The sequence below is a fragment of the Vespa velutina genome, chromosome 16 (assembly GCF_912470025.1).
Source record: "Vespa velutina chromosome 16, iVesVel2.1, whole genome shotgun sequence".
In the NCBI taxonomy this organism is placed as follows: domain Eukaryota; kingdom Metazoa; phylum Arthropoda; class Insecta; order Hymenoptera; family Vespidae; genus Vespa; species Vespa velutina.
This window is the reverse complement of record NC_062203.1, coordinates 4,885,433-4,909,432: the sequence shown is the minus strand read 5'-3', so window position 1 is coordinate 4,909,432 and position 24,000 is coordinate 4,885,433. Positions and strand designations below refer to the sequence as shown.

At 43.7% G+C, this 24,000-nt stretch overlaps 1 protein-coding gene across 8 annotated transcripts in view; it reads right to left on the bottom strand.

Moving 5' to 3' along the window:
- Positions 1 to 22,150, bottom strand: part of LOC124954693 (E3 ubiquitin-protein ligase RBBP6) — a 28,632-nt gene extending 6,482 nt beyond the window's left edge. The window contains exons 1-8 of one of the 8 annotated variants that reach the window (XM_047507969.1): positions 21,626 to 22,150; positions 4,107 to 4,250; positions 3,170 to 3,314; positions 2,993 to 3,079; positions 2,756 to 2,882; positions 1,086 to 1,832; positions 908 to 919; positions 481 to 801 (exon numbers count right to left, since the gene is read on the bottom strand). In XM_047507969.1, coding sequence (XP_047363925.1) covers positions 481 to 801; positions 908 to 919; positions 1,086 to 1,832; positions 2,756 to 2,882; positions 2,993 to 3,079; positions 3,170 to 3,314; positions 4,107 to 4,250; positions 21,626 to 21,765 — 1,723 coding nt within the window. In that variant the 5' untranslated portion in view covers positions 21,766 to 22,150. Of the gene's footprint in view, positions 1 to 480; positions 802 to 907; positions 920 to 1,085; positions 1,833 to 2,256; positions 2,455 to 2,755; positions 2,883 to 2,992; positions 3,080 to 3,169; positions 3,315 to 4,106; positions 4,251 to 8,252; positions 8,488 to 14,965; positions 15,385 to 21,625 lie in introns of those variants that run through there. The other 7 variants (XM_047507976.1, XM_047507973.1, XM_047507972.1 and 4 more) reach the window with 7 other exon arrangements.
- Between the last annotated feature and the right edge of the window lie 1,850 nt (positions 22,151 to 24,000).

Here is a 24,000-nt window from a genome sequence, read left to right as displayed (position 1 = left end):
TAGCCTGACACTTTTCGCTGCATATATAATTGTCCACGTGCAATCTCGTAGGACTGTATCTGGTCTCGAGTATACCACATTCTGGCATAGCCTCTATATCCGTCTCTATGTCGTCCAAATTCACAATCGCCTCCATCTTGATCAATCTATTGGCAGATGACTTTTTCGAACGACACTCGTCGGGTACGCTCCACCCTTGATCGTTTTCGCCTATTCCGATCGAGATGACGTTCCCGTCGTCGCATCCCGTCAAGTCACTTCGAAACTTTTGAACTTTCTTCTCGGTCGAGATTAAATCGTTATTATCGACTTCGTGTTTAGAGAATTCGTTTTTAGCGCGACGCTTTGCCTCATCCAAATTGACAGTTTGATCGGATCCTTCGACCGCTTCGTAAACGTTTTCCAGGCTTTTTCTAGTTGCGAAACTATAAGGGGCTAAGTAATTGTAAACGGTGCTGTCGCGACTACGCGCTAGCTTACCTCTTTTAACTTCTACTCTAGCGTTCTCTACTTTCGGAGGATCCTCTACCGCGTTAACATCGGCCATTCGAATCAAATTGCTCTTCTCCTTTCTCATCATCTCCGGGTGATCGGCCTTGTCAAGGACAAGAATCGTGCTCAAACCGATGTCCGAGGAGGCCTTCGAAGGTGCACCGATGTCCGATGGTGGCTTCGAAGGATCCATATCGGAAGTCAAGGACTCCTCAGAATCGTCGATACGTTCTAACGCTTGATTAGAGATGGCTGCGGAGAGTGGCCTCGAAACCGGTGGAGGTGGTGCGGCACGTTTCTTCTTCAAACCTACGAATACGAAGAAAAGATTTTCTTTATCTCTCTACGTAATATAACAGAGATTAGTCAGCAGAGGGATAAAGATTTTTCGCTGTGTTTGCTGTAAGAGACTTACTTGAATTCGAGTCTGCTCGCAACGTAGGCAAGGAAAAGAGAGATCGCGATGAAACCGGTTAGCACGTATGTACGTTCGGTAAGATGTTTCAAGTAAAATAAGTAAAAAAGAAAGAGAGGTGGGCCGGGGGCAGGGGGTGGGGAGAGGGAAAAAAGAGAGGACGAGAAAATGGTCTTACCGGTGGAACTGCTGAGGGAGGAGCTGCTGAGGGCTCGATCGAGAGAGGCACCGGACGCGGTTACGGCGAGATTACCGAGACTTTTACTCGACTGCGAGGTATGAACGAGTTTTCTCGGGATCTCGTTGGTACCAGGCGTTCTGTTTCTCCTTGGTAGAGTTTCCGGGAGTCGTCCAGCCGAATCTGGATTGTCACTTAGCACGGAAGCCTCGTGATATCCCGAACTATCGCTGCTATTTCGACTGTGACCGATGAGCATCTTTTCTTTCATCGATGATTCCGCGTTTGTCGTCCTTGTCGTTGCCGCCGCTGGCGCTGCCGCCGCCGCCGCCGCCGCCGATCTCGTCGTCGTCGTTGGTATCGTACCGGTGGTCGTAGTAGCCCGTTGTTGTTCTTGATCGTAAGAGGTAGGCGGTTTCGGTGCGAGTCTCCTCTTTCTTTGAGGTCTCGTAGGCGGTTGAAGTGGACTGGCACTTCTTCCAGTTTCGTCGCTTCTCGCTGGTGACACGCTTCGACCCTCTAGACTGTCGGTGCTCAACGAGCTCTCTTTTGATTTTTTAAACATGAATCCAAAGACGCTCTGCTTCGCTTGCTGCCTACGTCTCTCTTCTTGCCTTTGCAGAGCCATTATGTCCTGCGAGCTCAAAGCGGAACCTAACGTTCTACCTTGTTTCGCGTAAAGCGTTACTTCCTGCAGATGATAGTCCTGAAGGGATAGGGATAGATCCAGTATTTCTTCCAAGTTCACTGCAAATCACATGATATATTTTAACATCGATCGTAACGAGTGAAATGACCTGATAGTAAAATATACGCGTCAACGATCGTCTTTGGAACCGTATAAAAACTCGGGATTGAAGATTCGACGTTAATTCGACGTTATCAGCGAGATCATCATTTTTAATAGCAACTTATTAAATTAAGATTGCGGGACATTTCGCCGAATGGCAAGCTATAGAAAATTTTAAGAAAATTGGATTGCTACGCGTACGATCACTGTCGCGTGGTTGGCTTCGGAAGAAACCGTACGATTACAATGCAAATCTTAGAATCGTACTTAGAGAATCGATGCGACGCGACGCGACGCGACGCGACGAATGACAGACGAGGAGACGTTGAACTTTTTTCCAAATTAAAATATTTATATACAATATATTTTTGATATACTCACCAAAGTCTCGAGAGAAATATCTTTCGAAGAAGCGACGAGTTTATCGAAGCGACGAACGTACGAGTAAAATATAATAATCGTTCGATAGAAATACCAAAGAGATATACACGATGCTCGTCTCGCGTCGATCACTATTATCAGCCAAGGTGTTAATTAACGAGAATTGAACGAGGCTAACGAGTACGCTGTCGAACGGACGCTTGTCGTTACTTGGGCGCGTTTAATTAGTCCAGACGATATTGTCACTGGCGATAACGTTTTAATAAACATAAACTCGGACTCGTTAGAAACCGATATCGATATCAAAGCCTTGGCTCTTATCTCGCGTTCTCAGCAAGATAAAGAACGTTTTCTGTCTTGACGAAAACCTAGTAATCCGTGCGAAAAGGATGCGAAACGTGCGAATCGATGTCGCAAGACTCGATCGCGTTGCCGTACGTTTTTACTTATTAATTAACGTTAGACGTATGTATAAGTAGAGACGTGCACTCGCGCTTACCCGGATGACGTAGCTCGTACTTGTGTTTGTCCAGATTCTTCTCACGGCACACTTCGTTCAGAATTTCACCTAGATTCATTTTCGGACTGACTCTTGAAACGTACAATTGATTCCTTGGTAAATGTACCTGAATAAGAAAGTCATGAAAGAAAGAGCCTTTTTTTCTTCAACGAACTATGTACGTTCTCGATCTCAGGGTAAAAGTGAAATAGCCTGATTCAAAATTATGCCTTTTACCTGCAATCTGAATGTTGTTTCGAAAGGTTGATTCGCAGGCTTCACCTTTTTCGGGACGAACGCACATTGCTTGGGAAGTAATTTCACCTGAAACGACGAAAGGATAGAAAAAAACTTGTTGCCTCTTCCATATCGAGGCATCTATATTTTTTACTAGGTCCGATCGATTGATATTACCTGAAGAGCATCGAGCGCTCCTATCGGCGTGTTCGGTTGATGAGGTAAAACTAACCCACGCTCGCCGATCGCTTGCAAGGTGTAACTCGAAGCTGCCAATTTGTGGGCCGTTGCAATTTGAACGAGAAGATCCATCATCGGAGTACTAAGAACATAGATAGATAGACAGATAGAGAAAGAGAGAGAGAGAGAGAGAGAGAGAGAGACGCTTTGACAAATGCAAACGATTTCAATCGATTTCTGAAGTGAGCGAAGAAATACGCGCGATTATTCATTCAGATATTGCGCAGTTAAAATGCATAATACAAGTAAATATGTTGAAGAAGTCGTAACCTCTTAAGCTTCGCTAATCGAATACGTATTTCATTATTACGTATGCAGGTATATGTACCTACTACTTGCTTATATCATTTGTTTTTTCTTCGTCGGAAGAACGTCGTAAGAACATCAAGACGTCGTTATATTCCCAACGACAACGCGCGTTATCATCATTTCACGGAGGAAATCATAAGGTATCACATCCTCGTCGTCTGGGTTGGCTCTCTTTTTATCGATCCAACTACCGTCGTTGACCGGCGGGTCAATTAAATTTTTATTACATATCGTTACGTAAATGTAGACGTTAAATGTCAATTATTTTACGAGCTACTACGACGGCTATAAAGACGACGATGGTTTTCTTATATACGCGATCTCTGCGCGTGCGTCTAGGGAGAGCTTATAGCGCGTTTAGCCTAATTTTTTCTCCGAGTTCGGTCTCGAGGAAGGTTGACTTACGTCAGAGCTTCGAGCCGATAACGATCCGCATAATTAATGAAGTGGGGAGCTATTACGGCGAGCACGCCGCCATTAGCATATTAATTAGGAGCGATCGAAGGATTTCTACAGTGCACTTCGTTAAGGAGCAACGATCAGATGAAAATTATCAATAATTTACCTCCTCTGGACGGTGACTCTTTGCGCGTTAAGATGATGCTCGCGCGGAAGCTGGACCAGAAGTTCCATACTCCCAGCCAGCATATCCGCCGGTGTGTCCTCGGTTACGGTAAGAACCATTCCGGATGGCCTCTCCTCCCTGCTCCTAAAAGCGGACGGACAAATACAAATTGCGTTACTTTTTTTCTTTACAATGAGCTTTGCAATACTCGTCTTTCTTTTTTTTCTTTTTCTTTTTTGTTCTTTTTCATCATAAGGATCGGTCCTTACGATATCAGCGAACGGAACACGATTGCGTACGGAAGAACGAAGAAAAAGGGAGAAAGAAGCGTAGCGATCCACTTTTCGTTGCGGGACGTCGTCTATTCGTTCGAGAATCGACGACGGGAAAAACGCGACAACCTCCTTTCGAAGGCTCCTTTCGCTGAATCTCTCGCAAAGTTCTTTTATGATTCCTTCTATTTTTTTTTCCTTCTTTTCCCCCAAGGAGGAACGATTTACCATTGCTCCTCATCCTATAATCTTCGATTACAAGAGATACGATAACGTTCGAGCGATTAGATCGTTTTCGTAGCAATTACGAATCCTCTACTAATTATGCCATTTTTTCAAATTATATGCAATCAAAAAAGATTCGCAGGAACAATTGCGGATGGTCTGTCTTAGGTGACGCAACGCCTCGACGAAATGTTGTCGTTCGCTGTACCAACGTATGTATACACGTATGGAAACCTCGTGGTAGAAAACGTGCGTACTTTCGATCGGTCTCTCTTAGTAAACTCTTAGAATTGAACAGACTCCGGCACGCTCGGACATGCTTTCTCCTTGGTGTTTGTAACTTATCCTCACGTGGACGTACACGCGTTTTCCTATAGCCGCCGTCGTCCTCACTCGAAACCGGTCGAGATTATCCATCGGTAAGAGCGTCCTCTTTTCCTCGATTGATCAAAGCATCGAGACGAACTAGGTATAGATATCTTACTTGATGTAATAACGAAATAAAAAAGAGATTGAAATTTCACTTGTAAAAGTTTCTGGAACTTGGCCAGAACTCCTTGGACTTTCTCCACAGACTCATTCGATGATAGAAATTAGATCGTGCTTAGGTCTTTGGCAGGTTGGTCGCGAGTGCCAAGTATTCGTCGCGCGCGATATTCCTCCTCGCCTTCTCCTCCTCCTCGACGATCCCCCTACGAAAGTCAGTTCGTTTGCGATGCGAAAGAGAGAAGAGAGCACGCGAACGGTCTAGAATTGTGTAAACGTCTCGAATACAGATTTAGATACCGCATACCTCCCTTTCTTCCTTCCATTATCTTTTCACGTTCATCCACGACGTCCTCCGCGTCATAAAGGAGGAGGCATCCTTTCCCTTCGAATATAAGGATTCCTCGAAGAGATTTGAATGCGCGAGTCGATATTTTTCGAGTCGATCGACGAGAGATTCCGATCGTTCGATTCTTGGACTCTCTCGTCGATCGTCGCCACGACTTCGCGAATGTGCGCGTTCACGGCGGGCACGTGACCACATTACCAAGAAGACCAAGAACGAACGGAACGTGCTCGGCCGAACAAACCAACTACGAAATCGATATTGATTCCGAGCCGAGCATTCTTTTCGGTAGTTCGTCTTTCGCATGAAAATCAAATGACAATCCAAAGGAAATATCGTTATTGTACCATTGTACGTACGTAGAGATCGTTTTATCTCTGCCACATAGGAATTTTTCATAGATGAGAAAAAAACCAGATACGAATTGGGTAGAACTCGAATCGAATCGAATCGAATCGCAATTTCGCAAGCGCGATTCGACGAAAGTCCTCACGGTTGTTGCATTTTCTTTTTTCTCCTTGTGCCGCTTCTTCTTCTTCTTCTTCGCCATTGGGACGACGATTACATAAGATTTTATGTAGAGATGGCAAACGCGTACGCCGATTGCACAAGTTGACGTTAGAGAGAAACTCTAAAGGGATAAAATCCAACTTCTATGTTCGCTACGATCTCCTTTTTCTTCGTCGTATGTGACGTATAAGAAGAGGAGAACAAACTCTTTAGACCTCGAAGAATTCGATATTCGTTTGATATAAATGAATTTGCCTTTCTTTTAGAATGAGCACGAAGTAGACACGGAATAGGCCGCTCTTCTTGGAGAACGTTCCCAGAAAATTTCAGCTTTCACTCCGAGCAGATTGTTCGGCCGGAAAACGAAGAATCCACGTAACGCAAACCTTCAAACCGACGTCCGCGTATACTTATCGTTACGCAATATGCCAACTCTATGTCTATAAAGGACATAATATCTGTTCCGGTCGGAGGATAAAAATTCGACGAAAATAAGAGAAAATCGAACGACAAGGGTGAAAGTCGGATCCTATCTTTGGCGCGATCGACTCGTTACGTCGCCGAGAACAGGTATTACAAAAGCTACGAAATAATCCCAAGTAGGTAATGTCGTTTCGTCGACATTTCGTATACGAGTAATAATGGCATACGAGTATATCCAGATACGAAGTGATACGAATCGGTTGCGTATCCTATCGATGGACGATATCTCTAAGCCTGCACGCGTATCGTAGACCGACCGACCGACCGAGCGACCGAGCGAATGCAAGAGGCAAGATCGAGCTCAGGAGGGCAACGGCCCGGGTGGCCTTGCTCGCGACCTCCTCGCAGCCTCCTCCGGAGAGAGAGAGAGAGAGAGAGAGAGAGAGAGAAAAGCCACGCGTATGCTTCTTCTTGGAAAAGAAGAGTCTCGCGTCTGCGTGCGACCACGAAGCCAAGACGAGTTGCAATTAGTCGAACGATTAAAAGCCGCTTTTGATCTTTTTTCTACAAAAGCCCGCTCTCGGAGATCGATTTGACGACGACGACAACAACAACGACGACGAGGACGAAGCGGAGGAGACGGCCTTGAAAAAACGTTCCGAGGGAATCGGAGAGTTGCCGAGAGAAGAGCCGGGTCTGCCTGCTTGCTGATCGTTTGTTTCGTCGTCGCTCGTCGGCGTTCGTAACGACGAACGTCGAACGATCAGGGCCCTCGTTCCACTTTCTCTTTAATTAACCGGATTGCTATGGGCAACGAGCCGATTCCTTTTCTTTTTTTTCTCTCCTTACCTTTTCGAAGCGCGAAACCAAAGCAGGAGACATTTTACTTACTTACGTACTTCCAAAGACGCGTACGTCTTTGGATTATCTTTATATTCATTCTTTTTATTTAGTTCGTCATACGTCTTATCTTTCGAATTGTTTCTTTTTCTTTCTTTTTTTCTTTCACACCAAAACGAGAGAATCGCTCGCGAACGATTTTCATGTTAAATTCCACGAGACTCTTGTCTCGTTCCTCGATTATGCAATCCTTGTTGGCAAAGAACGCACGTCGTGGGAGTAGTAGACGACGTAACGCGTACCAAGTACACGTAACTTTGTACGTAACTTTGACGAGTTGGATGTTTTGCTTTCTTCGATGCAATCGAGGAATGAAAAGTGGGGATAAAAGAATCGGGTAAATCGGGTACAGGATACCAGGGAGATTTTCGACGAATCGAAGGAATCAAAATTTATCGAGGTACAAATCGTCGTTCGATCTTTCTCGCTTCGTCGATTATTCTTAAGGACCGGTTTATAAACGCCGTCATATTTTAATTTCGCTCCGATCGCGACAGATCTGCCAACGGCAGATTAGGGATAAGGGAAAGCTTATTATTTCCCCGAGAGATATAAATCGTTGTGAAAGAAACAAAAAAAAAAAAAAAGATGAAGAAGGACGTTCGATTCTAAAGGAGTTATATACCCGAGGAATATGCGTACGCTCTTGACTGAGTCCGACGCTAGAGGAGGATCCGCATCTTTGTTATTATTTCAGAGTGGAATTATTTCAAATGGAATAAAACCGCGAAGGAAGTCGGATTGCATCACGAAAAGATTACTACATCCTTGTCAACAACCTTGCAATGTCGTCGCCTTGTCCTTTCTTTTTCTTTAAAACGCCGATGACAAGACGACCGACGCGACACGAATCCTCCCCCTTCGTTCGAAAGGCCATGGTCGGGACGATTTCCATGGCGAAGCTCCATTTATCTTTCTTTCTTTCTTCCTTTCTTTTTTCTCTTTCTTCCTTTTTTCCTCGTTGCTCGATAAACGCGTACTTACGTAAGTAAGTCTCCTCTTCTTCGTTCCACCTTTCCACCATTCCAACTTTTTTCCTCCGATGCAAATACTTGCAATTTTAATCGGCCGGTTACATAATCAAATTTATTATTCATTATCTCTTTGCGTTGAGAGGAAAACGTTCTCTCGTCGCGTCGATTCCAGCGAGATTACGTGTGGAACGCGGAAGATTAGAAAGAGATTGTCCGACATTTTCTATCATCGCCAACTCGGTCTCTCGATTATTCCAAAATGAAATGGAGAAAATATGCGTACGTAGTTGCAAGCGATAACAAATTTCATTGTCATATAGACAATGTAAATTTACGCATATATGTTGTCGTATATAACGCGTGCGAGAGAGAGAGAGAGAGAGAGAGAGAGAGAGAGAGAGAGAGGGCGCGTAAACAAAACAAAACAAAACAAGGGACGGTCGCGGGCCTGGCCTTGAACAGAGCTCGCTACCGTCCCATTCAAGCGCGAGACAGAGTAAGACTCGGAAGTGTGTAAATGGACGTGGCCGAACTTGCTTCTTCTTTTCCCGTATAGCGTTAAATTGTTCTCATTCATTCTTCCGTCGAGAATCAGCATAGTCAGTCGGTATTAACTGTACGATCTATCAAAATGTGAGAATGACGTAACGCGAGTAGGTACTCTACGGCTTTCTGGTATTAGAAAATTTTACTTTTTAACTGTGTCATTAAATAATCGTAAAACGTACGAAAGACGTGATAAAGTACAGGTCAGGATTATTTACTTCGGAGGCAAAAAGAAAATGTACGAAGGAGAGGTAACAGCTTTCTTCGCGGAAGAGAGTTTAGTTGAAATTAGTTGAAAGAGAGACACGCTTATACGGAGTGGGACATAAGGTCAGGCCGTACACGGCCGTTGGTAGGTGTATAGAATAGCTTCGCCTCTCATTCTCCTCCGATGTGCTTTACGTTACGTCCTCCGGTCGTTACGTTCTTCTCTCCGACCCATTTTTATTCTGTCTTTTAAGCGTCATTCATTTTCTTTCTTTTTTCGAGCATCGAATTCCTTCCAAATTCGTCTGTTTTGAAAAAGAAGGACAGAAAGAACAGTCTAGCTCTATATGCAATTTCCTTCTGGAGAAAGCTTGTCACGTTAGATTAAATCCTTCGGGCTGCTCTCTCGGATTTTAACGCGATCGACAACGACCGTCAAACGAGAATGGACGCGTGTAGGATCGTCAGGTGCAATAATTAACAATTACGTGAATTATCTAAAACACGTAAGTAAATGTAGAAATCGCTAGCGGAACGAAGGAAGAACAAGAAGGAGAGAGTACTTTTCACGCTGTAGAACGGCAATCCTGATGAGTGCGTTCAACCAATGGCCGCTTCCATCCGCTCCTTGACTCGCGAGTTACTGTTACGATTCGTGAAGGAAGATCCACCGAGTGCATCGTGGAATTTGCATGGCTTCCGATCGTTGAGTCCCCAAGCAGAAATAAAAACTTGGACTCTTCTCTTTATCTTTATCTCTATTGGTCGCTCATACGCGCTTAACGGTGGCTTAACCGTAACAGTACGGACGAGTTGTCGCGTCGGCAAATTGGGTAGAAACGAAAACGTGCTTGTTCTACGAGCAATCCAACTTCTCTTCAACTTCCCGTCACGCGTCGTCTACATGATTTCTCGTTGAAACAAATATTCATGTCGAAACAATTATCGTATGGAATCGCTTATCGATAAAACAAAAGAGGAGAGAAGCTCGTTTCAACCTTGATAAAATTGGAGGAAAGGTCAAAGAGAGAAAGGCACGAGAAGGATGGCGAGTAGAAGAGAAGGAAGGATACTCTCAATACAGACGCGGAATTACGCGTAGCTCCGTTCTTACGTAAGCTTACGTGTACTCTCGTTGTTACCGCGTAGGATATTACTTAATCCGTCTTACGGCACGAAGCCGAGTTCTTGCATTCTTGCCCCGTAAAATGGTCAATTTTTTGAATCGTTGACGATATTAACGATAAACATTCGTATTGAGCAAGTGTAAACGTTCTTTTTTTCTTTTCGTTTCTCAAGTTACGCCGGAGAAATGTATCCTATACGTATATACGTACGTATGTACGTACGATGTAAGTAAGTACGCGGCGAGGCTTATACGAGAATACAAATCGTTTTTAGACATTCGCCCGAGAGAGGAGAGCTGTTTATCAACAACGTGTATGCCTTTGGTATAAGACGTACAAGTAGAAATAATGCGAATAATGAGATCACGTTATACGTTATCTTGTAACAACGACGTCTTTGATATCTAGGATCGATCAACTTTTCCTTTTCTTTCTCCTCTTCGTAATCGAATTATCTTAACGATACAAGAGCAACGAGAACAAGTATCGCGATGCGAATTTAAAATTAAAAGCTGGACACGTTCGAATTCGCAATGCGACCGTCGTCGGGTTGCGCCCGGGAAAGGGAACGTTAATTGACCGGACTCTCCGACTAATTAGAGGACTAATGGAGCATCGGTTTATCTCGTTTAACGATTTCAACGATTATAAACGGCTACTTATACACGATACGTGCTAAATATCACTTTATCCAAACTTTTCTTCCTCGGCAATTTAAAATCGTTCTACGCGACTTTACGATTAATTTAACGAAAGATAATACGACAGGTGTTGAAATACGCCGCAAAATGTGTTTTTACGTACTATTGCCACTGCATTTTATTATTACTTATTATTTACTTGCTATTATCGTGACAAACAAGGAAATACATCGATAAGAAATCGCTGCTGCGATTTTTTACCTGCAAATTTTTCAACTTTTTTCTTCCCTCATTATTGCCGCTCGTTATCGTCGTCGACGATAGAAAAATTGTAATCGCTTTGTAGATAAGGAACGTTTCTAAAGCCTTTCGGGACGTGCGACGATAGTCTTATTATCGGTGTTAAAATTTCAAGCATAAATCGTAAATTACGTTAACGTCCGAAAACGTTCTCGTTTAAGCGCGTTTAACGTCGTACTATCGTCGTACTAACGTCGACGTCTTTTGTTCCACTATGAAAATGACTGAGGTTAATTTTGTTCTCTTTCATTCTGTTTCATTCTTCTATCGTCAAAGAACGACGTTTATTCTAGAAGCATTCGTTTTCCAAAAGAATACGAAGCGAAAATACTTATCGGTCGATTTACAATAAAATATTTATTCGAGAAAAGTTGTCGAGTAATACTTGTTCACTTTTTTTAACGAACGAAAGACGTCGTCCAACGAGAGTAACGCTTTTATATTATAAAGCCAGGGAAGAAGATTTTAGTGACGGCCTGGTCGAATTCTTCGGCGCTATCTTTTCTCATCTCGTCGTCGACGGGCTCGATCTTTTAAACGGTAGAGCCAATTATCAGCTGGTGTGGGACTTGACCAGTCGTGCCTTTCCAAGATACTTTTTCGGTCATTCATTCGGAGTCGATGAAAAACTCGAGCCATAGCGCGCTCCTCTTCTTGTTCGATCGTGAGAAATCTTCCGAACGACACCATCGATGCCACCACCATTCGACTAACTTTCATCCGACGTTTAGCACGCGACTACTTCTAGTAAGGAGCAAGCTTTTTCTTTTTTTTTTTTTCCTTTTCCACCTTTCCTTCCTATCTCTTGGCTTTCCCTTCTCCTCCGACACATGCGTGAGAGTACGCGCGCGCGCGGCGACCCTGACCTACGCGCGATTCTCTCCTACCTTCTTACGAGCCATTCGCTCGCCCGTATATCCCACAAGTGCAGTTTTATTAATGAATTTCTCTGTCGTCCGCGTTCCCCGTCTCGTTTTCACTTCCTTATAGAGATCTTTCAAGAATTCCTTTTATGTCCGATTATGGGGCCTTCCATCTTTCGCGTTTATCCTCGTTAAAGAAGTCACCCAAAGAAACATGGCTATATATTCGAGTAAGTTCGTTTCGATGTATTATTATTAAGTCAATCGGATTAACTCGTCTCTCGATGTTCGAATCAATTTAACACGTAATATCGTCTCTCTCCGTATAATTTATATGTCGTAAACGATCATATATATCATCGCGTCAACCGACGACCGTTATTTTCGTCAACCTCGAAATTTTCATGATTCTTCGTCTGCTCAACATATATCGCAAGATAGACAGGGATCAGACTGGTATGATTGGAAACGCGAATTTTGTTGGCTTAGAAAAAGGAGTATATTCCCTTCGATGGCAACGACCTTGCCGGCGAAGCAAGAGAGAGAAGGGTATCGGCTCGGTAGAAGACTCGGTCTCAGCGTGGCAACGACCTTGCTACCTTCGCATAATCCTCGCACTCATCGTCGTCGCCCATCTTTCTCTTTTTCCTGTGTATACTCTTCGGCATCCTGTTTACATCTCGGCTCGGCTCCGGTCTTTGCTCATCGTTTCGCATTCACGCCTGTCATTAATGTCACGAATCGCCACGATAGGAGAAACGTTCGTCGCTCGTTTATGGCGATTCTCGAAATGCTCTCATATCCGAATGTCAGAGAAAAAAAATAGGGATAAGTGCTCGGAGGAGCACGCGAACGGTTTTATTTTGCGGCAAGCATGAAATAGCGGAAGCGGACTAACGCGACTCTAATTAAAGCCGTACGGTCGATTCGGTCTCCTGGCTTTTACGAGCTAGGCGAACGAGCTACTCCTGCTGGATTATTTTCGATTAGAGCGATCCCGGTTTTTTCTTTTCTTCTTTTTAAAAAAAGGAAACTTAGCTACGAAACGTATGCGCAAGTACGCGGCATGGATTAGATACGAACGAGGATAATGATCGAACACCGAGTTCCGCTTTCCGATCGATATTCAATATTCGATATTCGATATTATTTATCGATTTCGCGTAAGACGAGGCGGAGAACGACGTTGTAAATAAAAGAACGAGGATCGTGCGCGCCATTAAATGTGGCGCCATTACCTGTGCCATACGTGCGTAAAAAAACGGATGGTTGAGATAAGGAAATGAAAAAAATGAGAATATATAAGAGAATATATAAGATAGAGAGAGAGAAAGAGAAGGAAAATACGGCTCCTCTTTGCCTTTCTTGACGTCAGAAGCGTAAAATCGGGACGGCAAATATTATCTTATTGAAGTTGGAGGATGCTGACTCTCTTCTTTCCAAGAGAATTTCCCTGATAATTCGATGAAAGGTCTTATCGTAGTCATATTTCGTGCGTACGACGTAACGTATTCTTTTCGACTTGACATTCTTTTTATGTACTTTTCTTATCTCTCCGTTACGTATAATGAGTGTCTAATGTAAACAATGGTTTTAATAACGGATAAACGAGGATCAAGGAAAGATCTCTCTCTCTCTCTTTCTCTTTGCCCCTCGATCGCAGAATGATCGTCAACAGAGCGCTGGACCAGATTTTTGAATCAAGGCCAGACGATATGCACTCATATGCCCGACGTTACGAAAAGCTGGATGACGGCGAAAGTATATTAATCGATGGCGCGCCAATACCTAGATAAAAATGACTCATAGGAGATGACCGCGATTGTCTAACGAAGCGAAGCATTATACCGGTTTCTTCGATTTGCTCGAAGAGAATTAAAGTGTGATACGAAATGGAAGTGTAGAAAATGAAAGAAAAGAAAAAGGAACGGTCCGAGGAGGAGTCCATCGCGCCGGAACGATTTTATAATTATTATTCTCGTCGGCGAGCAGACGGCAGTCTCGTCATTAAAAACACGTTCGCGGAGTTAACGGACTGGCCGGCAACGAGCGTGAAATGCCATTTTCACGCGTAAGACGGGCGTGCCTTTTCGAACGACTCGTCCTCAAATCCGATCGACTCTAGCGTAAAAGAAATGTATACGGCTGGTAAATTCGAACGATGATTAATAAAATTGAATTGTACCATCAATGTTATCTCGACGACAAAAGATAAAAAACAAAAATCCCAACGATCGACTCTAAGGAATTTCATCAAATTCCATACGTATATTGTAATACGTACGTTCCTTCGAAATGAAATATTTCGTATGTCGACGTTGGCTGAGTCAACGTCGGGACGCGCGAATCGTACGATAAGTATCGAACTTATCCTTTATCTTGTAAATCATTTTCTTCCTGAAACTATGATTCGATTCGATCCGATCCACGACGTTATCGTGTAAGAAGGAATAAGAGATAAAGAGAACGATCCCGTTCGCGCACATTTACGTAGACAAAAAAAATGAGAAGAAATAGGTACGATCAAAGGTACGATGATAGGCGGATTTTTTTTTCCTTTTCTGACACGACGTTATCCCAAAAAATACCATCGTTCGCGATAACGTTGCGCGAGAAAACTCGACTTTTGTACTTAGGTGTAAGCTCATTTTTGAAATTCCGGAGATAATAATAAGAGATCTATCGTCATATCGTGGAGCGTCTCTAAACGACATAGATTCGTCTTTAAATAAGCTCGTAAAGTCATTCGCTGTCGTTGAATACGAATCGAGATAACATGAACGAAATTTTCTCTCGACGAATATTTTATCGAGTAGGAAGGAAGGCGATGGGTACATTTAATAAATAAGTACGTTAGAAATGAAAGGGAAGAAATTGAACGATGAAAAACGTCGTGTACGTTCGTCGTGTTCACGGAAAACGATGTAATTTATCGACTTACGCAATACACGTTCGCGTGTTCGAACGAACGAATGAAAGGAGAAAGAAATTTCGCCGTTGTCTCGCATACGATTCAAAACCGTATAAACGTCGCCTTACCTCGCGATCAAATCCTCATTGGTTTCATGTTGAACAGGAAAAGCACGAGAGTCCTCTTTGGGTAAATATCGTTGTTGATATCGAGAACGATTATTAATGAATTAGCCTTTTATTTTGGGCCAGCAACTACACCACTCGCGGAAGTCTACGTTTCAAAGGCCGGCGCCACTTCCGCACGGACATACGAAAAGTCTAGGAACGGGAATTACAAGGAAAAATGGGGAGACGGGCGAGTGGGCGCGCGCGCGCGCACGTACACGAAACGAGAGAGAAATCTTATTGAAAAAACGAGAAACACCTGTCACGCTTGCGCCTGCGTGTGTCGCGTTAGTGCGCGCGCGCGCGCGTGCGTTTTCAGAAACGTAACGCAACCACAACAAAAGACTCGTACAAACTGTCGCAGTGCGCGCGAGACTGACCGCCGCGCCGACAGGTAACGGCTTTCGCGCGAGTACGAGCACGAGCTTCGGTACTTTCCGCCTGATGACTTCCCTATTTCGTGATGTTTCGGCATTTTCCGTCGGCACTCGACCGCGTTCGGGTTCGCTCGAGCGAACACTTCGGAGAACGGAGAGACGCAAAAACGACGACGTCGACGACGTCGACGACGGCGAGGACGTCGGCGAGGACGACGACGAGGGAATTAGAAATTCGCTTGATCGATAAGAGAATCTTTCGAGAAAGAGAAGAAGAAGAAAAACATTAAAGGATCGTGTCCAGGAAGGAGGAATATATTACGTTATTGCGTCGTATCGACCGAAGACCGGGAAAAGTCGAAATCGTATTAGTCATTTTTCAAAGAATTACAGCATTCATCGTATAAATCGGGACAAATGGTTAAATCGAAAAAGACGATCGTAGCTTATCGATGTCGATTAGAAAGTATTCGTAAGACGATGTGGCTTTTCCATTAACGGATAAGATCGGATCTCTACCACGTGTAGCTACTCTTGGATCTACGTTTGGATATTCAATATATAAATAAGAATAAGGTATATATGTAGTTTTGAGAATTATGATTCGAGCTACGGCTCGAAACGTCGTTGAGGATGGAGAAAGAAAGGGTAACTCGACGGGGGAGGTCGATTTCAAGGTCACAGACCAGGATGCTCGCAGTGTATCGTTGTAAATTCAGATTAAACGAGATTAATCGAGAGGAGAGGAGAGAAGCCACGATTTTATATCCGATCGGACGATACGAATGCGTCCAAGTATTTATCAACATATGGAGGGATAGGAACGATATATAGAGTATAGTATTGTATAGGTTTATGTCATAGACGTCCTTTTACCTATAGGTAAAGACCTAGACGCGGAAGGAGCACTCTCTCCGTAGACGTTGGACACAGGTGGCAGATCTAACGGTTCGCCGACACGGAATTTCTCTCGTACGAGAACGCGGACGGATTTCCCTGCGTTGGTCGATGCTAACACGAGATTAGCCGATGGTTTATCCTTCCGCTCTTTAAGGAGACCGTGATTATGCTTTCTCGAACGTTAACGTACTTCGTTAACGAAGGAGATAATCGATCGCATCGATATTCTCGATCTCTCCTCATTCGGGATCTCTCTCGTATTTGATATTTTTCAATGTGGAACGCGAAACGATTCCGCGATAAAAGTTGCTAATCCGATTCGATGTGCTCTCGCAGAGAGCAGTCACGCTTCCTACGTCAAAAAATTAGAAACAATGACGCATGAAGGTGCGCCAATGCGGAAAGGACCGAGCGTTTTCGTGGCCTGATATTTTCCTGCCGACGGTGCGAATCGTAACCATCGTTTCTAAGATATCTCTAAGATGGCGATAACGAGTATTCTTCTCGACGGGTCTTCAAGTGCGACGATGCCTTCGACGCACGCTAAATGAACGCTTGAAGAACCGAACGACAGCCATAGAGAAAAGTCTAGCGATGATTCGCAAAAACGTACCGTTAGCCCACTTTGATCGTCGATATCGTTCCTCGAGAAATAGTCTTTCGCAAGAAGGAAAAAAAGAAAAGAAAGAAAAAAGCTAAAAGAGAGAAATAATCCAAGGAGATAGCGAATCGCTCAAAGCGATTGTCAATTATTGACTGAGGTCCCTAATTTTAGCGTCGAAAGTGATTTGAAACGCCTAAGATCGATCGAAATTTTCATTTGGATGGTTACTAAACGAGAAACGGCGATACGAAATCTGCGACGCATTGATCGCTTTGGAAAAATTTCGCAATTCTTTTGGAGATGAAGCGGCGACGAAGACCATTATTATACTTACTGACAATAAGGGTGCTTTGTATAAGGGTCGCGCACATGGCGCGGCACGTCCGTTGGAAACGTGGATCACGTGTCGAAAGACCGGTAGAAACATCTGCTTGCTCGTCGAAAGCGCGCCAGCAAACGCGTTTTATAGCTCTCTCTCTCGTGCGCGCGTGCGCGCGCACAATAAGGAGCAAAGCAGACTGCTGAATTGCGCTCACTCATCAGCACGATCGAGCAAGAAGAAAGCGCCGATCGAAATCTCTCGTCTTCCACGATCTGATTCTCTTTAAAATTATCGCGACAAATTTGACGAGGGAGACATTTGTTCTGGTCTGGACCAAGACTTCTCTTTTTTTGTTTTTTCCTTTTGCTTTTCTTCTTCCTTTTTTCTTTTTTCTATTCATCCTTGAGGATAAAGATAATTATTAATAGTATAGATGTTGATTTTCGGTTCGTTCGCAAATACGTAGAAATAGATAGATACGTGTAGCGCCTGAGAACCTACAAGCGCTATAGTAGCCATGCATGTGCGGTAATCGTGTTGCAGGGGCACCCTGAACGTCGCTTCACAAGATTATCCCGAGAGAGATAGAAAAATGTCGAACGTGTTGAATTCAACAATCCCCTTTGAGACAACAAACTTATTAACAAATGATAATACATGCGAGGGTTCACGAGTGACAAAGAACGAACGTGTAAGGACGAACGGGATATGAATGAGACTTTACGAGGTAGACATGATGGTAGAGAAGATGCGTCCTGCAAGCACAATTTACAAGGTAAAAGTTAGAAAGCATATATCCGGCGACTATCGATGCTTCCGAAACTTCCTCGAGTTTCTTCGCAAGATATATCGCTTTGAGATTTCTACGAGATTTCGTCACGAAGCAAGATCTCCGGCGTAACAATTTCGTCAATCTCATCTGCATAGGTATGATATACGACAATCGTAATATAATTTTTTTCTTTCTCTTCAAAGAGACAAAGGACGATTTTCAAAGGAATATAATCGAAGAGAATATCCGAAACGGGGACGCTTCGATCGAATGAATGAATAATTGAGAGAATCGCAACAATTGAGCGAACTTTCGAGGAAACGTCTCCTCGTTTTCTAAAGGATCCAGTCTCAGACAGAGACAACGAGGACAGCGTTCTCGAGGATAACGAGGACGTGTCCCAAAGTGTCTAATACATATCTACTGCTATGTAGATAAGGATGCGCGCGCTTATTCACCTATGCGCGTACGACAAATTGTCTGAGAACAGTGTCGTTCTCATGGTCGAACGCGACTCCTTAGACGGAGTCTTGAGACCGCATGAGACCGTAGGCAAATGCCCGTAATTAATTGCAATTATAAATAATTATCATTCAGGAGATAAAAAAAGGAAGCCCCTACCACTTGCGTAACGCGATTCTTCTGCGTACTCTTGCGACCTACGCCTACGTAGTAGAAGCTTTCCTGAACGGCCTCGAACGGTGATCACGGCTTATCATCGCGGCCATTTGTGGTTTGCATGGAAGAAACCGATCGAACGGATAAACCGAACGAATAAAAAATGAAATGTTCATTCCCGTATCCTACGATTCGAGAACGTGCCAGTTTAGATGATCTCTTCCTGGAGCAAGTCGCGAATGTGGAACAAAATATCGCGTAAACGTTACTTTAATAATCCCCATTCGAGTAGTTAAAATTGTACGACGATAATTTACCGGTAAAGTAGGTAATACGTGTCTCACGGACGAAATTGCTTCTTGCGGTCCCGCAACGATCTCTATGCAATTTTCCTCTACGAAGATGTACGAAGGTGACAGCTACGGAGACGCATGTTTAGTTGTAACAAGTCGTTCTTTTAACGTTAAGCGAAGAAACCAGTTTTTACAGGGGACGATTATTAATCCGTCAGCTTTCGGTATTTTTCCGTTGTTAGAAATTTTAATTGATCCATACTTAAGAGAGTTTCAAGAAAATAATGGTGCATCGGGATATCTCGAGTACGAGTGTCTGGGTTGCGTCGAGTTTTACTCGAGTTAAGATTTTAGTCGCGTCCAACGAATCTAAATTCTAGTATAGTAACCGGGAGGAGAGAGATAGGTGCGAGGCTAAAGTTTGTGTGCTCGGTGCCACGCCTGCGAAGGAGCGGTGAAACGAGCTTGGCAAAAGCGCAAATTGCAGATGGCCGGTGTACGCCAGCCAACGAGCATCGCTCCTACGTCCCTTTATTCAACATGCAACGCGTTGCGCTTCCGCCACCAGGCAGTTTGACAGCCCTGGACATAGCTGCACGGTCGAACGTTCTTATAGGAATTGCTTTCGGATCCAACGACAACCGTTGAGAATTTATGGTTTTTCTTTTCTTTTCCCTTTGTTTGTTCGTTTGTTTCTCCTTTTTGCGTGGAAATCTCATGATTGAACATCGATGGAACATTGAGAATGAAACGAAGGATCTCGTTGGAAGGATTAAATTTGTGTTATTCGATTTACGACGAGCCTTTATCGTAGATCTCGGAGCGGATAACGTTGCTCGTCTCGTCTCGTCCCGTCTTATTAAGTCCGAAAGGCGAAATGAGCCGTGTTGTACGCTTCCTCCGTCGCAATTAAGACCGCTGACACGATTTCAAAGGAACCTCCAACGAAGAAATGACGTCGCTTCGCTTCTTCGACCAAGGAAATAAACCGTAATTGTGGTATCTCCTCTTAATCTGGTATTTTTTACATTTTACTATTCGCATAGCTACATTGATACTACTTTTCGAGGATCAACGACAGGTATGGAAAATTGATATAATAATACGCTTTACGTATACGGCGAGGACGATGAATCGAACAATGCTACCGTAGAGAATTACTCGCGACGCCTTGAGAATATGGATGTTAACGAGAAGGATGAGAATACAAAGAGAGAGAGAGAGAGAGAGAGAGAAAGAAGAAGCACTAATCGGCTCTTCGAGTTCTCGAGGTAATATCGCTATTACGATTCGTTTCGTTCCTCTCTTGTCTTTCCGTCCATCTCTAACGGTAGCAACGACTAATGACTGCGTGGCATTCAAATCTCTCTATTCCTAACTCGGGAAGACTCCACCTGAGCAACGCCGTCTCGCTGATCGTCTTGCTAAAATATCATACACCTCCCAAATTATTAATAACACCTTACTGGGAAAGGATCATCAGTATCGGGATCTCTTTTCCTTTCTTTTCTATCTATCTAAATATATTTCGACGATAAAGTTAAAGACTAGGAAGCAAAAGGATGGATTTTCTATAATAATAAGTTGACAGAAAGGTACGCGTCTATCTGGGATACACGTGAAAATTTCCTTCGGCGAGCTTTTACGTAAAGCAGGAAACCGACTCGCTTAACTGCATTTCTCGCTCCCTCCCTCCCTCTCTCTCTCTCTCTCTCTCTCTCTCTTTCCCACCCTCACCCTCCTTTAATTCTAGTCATAGACTAGGTACTTATCCTTAGCGATATTATAAAAATTGTCCATATAATTGTTTTTAAATGGACAATATCCGTACGCAGAATGTGAATAGTGATAAAGTAAAAATAACACGTGAAGTTGTGGAATAAAAATTAAACGACACGAGATCGGATTAACCGATCGAGATCTTTTTCACTCTAAAAAATGTATGTTTCCTTGTTAACGGTTACGTTAGAATAAATAAAACAGGAAGACGACCGGGGACAATTAAACGTTAACGGTTTAAAATCGAGGTTCGCTCGGCGAGTAAAACTCGTACCGCATAAAACTTGGAAACTGGATTTCATATTTAAAGCAGGATCAAGAGATAGCATCGTGGGACAATGTGGAACGCATTACGTCGACAATGGACAATTCCGTTTAACTTTATGCCAAATACAAAGGGGAAAGGAAGTCGAGTAAAATTGTCAAGTTTATTTTTTATTTTTTTATTTCTTTTTCCTAACCACGGACAGGAAGAGAATAGGATACGAGATGACAATTTCGTTCTAAAGCAAGGAATGCAATAACACGCGGATAGTTTTCCTCGCAACACTGACGTCGATATCCTCGGAACGAGGAGAATTCATTGGAGATATACTCGCGCGTAGGACGTTTGTATTCCACTTGTCGGAGCGAGCTTGGTCAACTACGATTCCATTTACTTTTACCTCCGCACGTCCTTCGCGCGTACGAACTCGTAACTCACGAAGGAAGTAGCAGAACGAGAACGCTCTTATCTTTTATTTTAGATATGATCTCGATCGATGGACAAATTTATCTATTCATTAATTTAGTTTTCCTTTCGATCGTTGCGACCAAATACTCATAATCGTGAGTAACGTTCGATTCTATTATAGAACTGGAGAAGATGGCTGGACGGACAGTCAAAGAGTGAGAGAGAGAGAGAGAGAGAGAAGCCGGGTAGCAGCTGCAGCTTTTTAATCGTAAAGCTGACTCACCTGTTGTTGCGTGGCAGTGTCGTAATAGCCATGTTCAAGGACCCCTCGTAACGAGCAGCGTCCTTCTTCGAGCGCCGAGGAAGATCCACGCAGGTACCCTGCGTGAAGCTATAAGTTCTTCGTTTCTTAAGGCACAGCATCTTCCTGCTCTCTTTCTCGTATCTTGTTACGATCCTCTAACGATCCGCCGCATGTTCCAACGATGTCGATCTTTTTTTTTTTTAAATCGAAACGGACGATTCCAAGACCGATCGATCTTGATTTTTCACTCGATCCACCACTGATATCGAAGAAAATAACAAAGAGATACTCTAAGAACATTCGAAGAACGCGGTCCGTTGATTGCGCACTATTGACAGTTTCTATTCTTCTCGTAGATATTAGGAAAAGAGAAAGATAAGGATAGGAGTGTCGAGGGGGGTGTCGAGGCGCGCGTGTTCGAGGCGCGCGTGTCGAGGCGCGACCTCCGAGAGAAGAGAGAAGACTCGCGAGAGTGTCTCGTCAGGCTCGTAGCAAAGTTATAACTGTACTGAACGGTGCGCCGGGCGATCTTACCACGAGCGCGAGTGCGCTCGGTGATAATGACCCCCACAAAAATGACGATGGCATCGTCTTTACGGCGGTCTCGCTGCTCGGGGACCCTTCCCCTCGCTCTTCTAACTCGCTTCTTATTTCCCCTCTCTCTTTAGCTTTCTCTCTCTCTTTCTCTCTCTAGCTTTCTCTGTCTTTTTTCTAGATCGATTTTCGTGCTCGAAGAAATGGGATAAAGCAGGTTGCGAGTTTCTACAGGCAAGTTTCACCGGCTAGAGAATAATCCGTTGCATTAGATGATATTCGAGGAAGGTGGTCGGGGGTAAGGTAAAGCGGAAATGCGATCGAGCGTACGTATGTGTACGCGCGGTACACGTAAACGAGAAGATATACGAGACGGTCCTGTTAAGGCACGCGCGTTCGATCGCCGCCAGGCGCAACCTGTTGCATCTCTGCTTGATGATGCGTTGTGCGCACCCGCGAACGAACGAACGAACGAGAGAGATCTCGCGCAGAAAGACGTACGGTAATGTCGTGAACTTCAGCAATACGTCCGGCCGGTGCGGAGAAGCAAGTGCAGTTATGTTGCACTGACCGCTAGGAGCTGGGGAACCATCGCAGGACCATCGTTGGGCCTCTGTTGCCATGCAACGCGACCGTCTGGCCAAAACAGTGAGAACGACCTTTCGTCCGCACTTTCTTTCTATCGAATCAGCATTATTTAACGAAATATCTCTATGCTTTCCGATATGATCGTTCGCACGTTACTTGAAAAATTTCATCGGTAACTTCATCGATCGCGACGAGTAGAAAATATGCGCGTGAAAATTTGTCAAATTCTCGCTCCATTGATTTATGACAACGTTGATTGACGACACCCGATCGACCCGCTAAATTAAATTCGATTTGCCCGTTCGATTTACATGTCGTATTCCGCGCAAACGGTAAAGGTTAATAACTGTTCTTAGAACAAATGTATGTCGAGGTTTCGTTCTATATCGTCGCGAATAGGAACGCGAATTGGAGAATTAAATGAGAGATTCGCGTAATTGCAACGAAGGACACGTAATACCATTGAAACGTGAAAATTATTGACAAAAATATTATTACATCGACAAAACATGACAATATATACATATGTTCGTTGGCACAAATACGATATTATCTATCGCAACGCACGGAGAGAATCGAATTATATTCCACTAGCAAAGGTAAATCGTCCTTTATTATTGCCAGGACCGTTAGGAGCAACATTATTCTTGTTCCTATCGCGAACGATCATATTGTTCTTGGGCATTATTCGTTCTCACGTAGCCGATACGATCGCATAACTCGTAAAAAGAGTACCGTGCAATATTCCTTACGATTAATAAAATTCGACATGAACGACACTTTGTATTGACGTACAATCTGCTTTCTTCTCGTCTAAAGTCTCTTGGAATGGACAGAAGTGGACTGATACGTGGACGCATGCTCATTTCACGGGGAATGCAAAGAGAATAGAGAGAGAGAGAGAGAGAGATAAAAAGAGAGACGGGAAGAGCCGCGGATAGGCACGGTGAAAGTATGTAGACGAAATTTGCATGCGCCATGAGGAAGCTCTATGTACCATATAAAAATAAAAAGTCGAAAAGATTGTTACGTATGACGTTGGTGCATACATCCAGACGGTTGAAAATTATTACGCGCGGACGTCGATTTAATTCTTGGGCACTCGTCCGTTCGCTCATCGATTTCATAACCGAGAACGTTAAATACGAAAGAGCGTTTCGACTTCCGTGAGATAGAGACGGTTATATAGAGGCATCTTATCGCGTACGATCTCTTACGGAATTGCGTTCCGA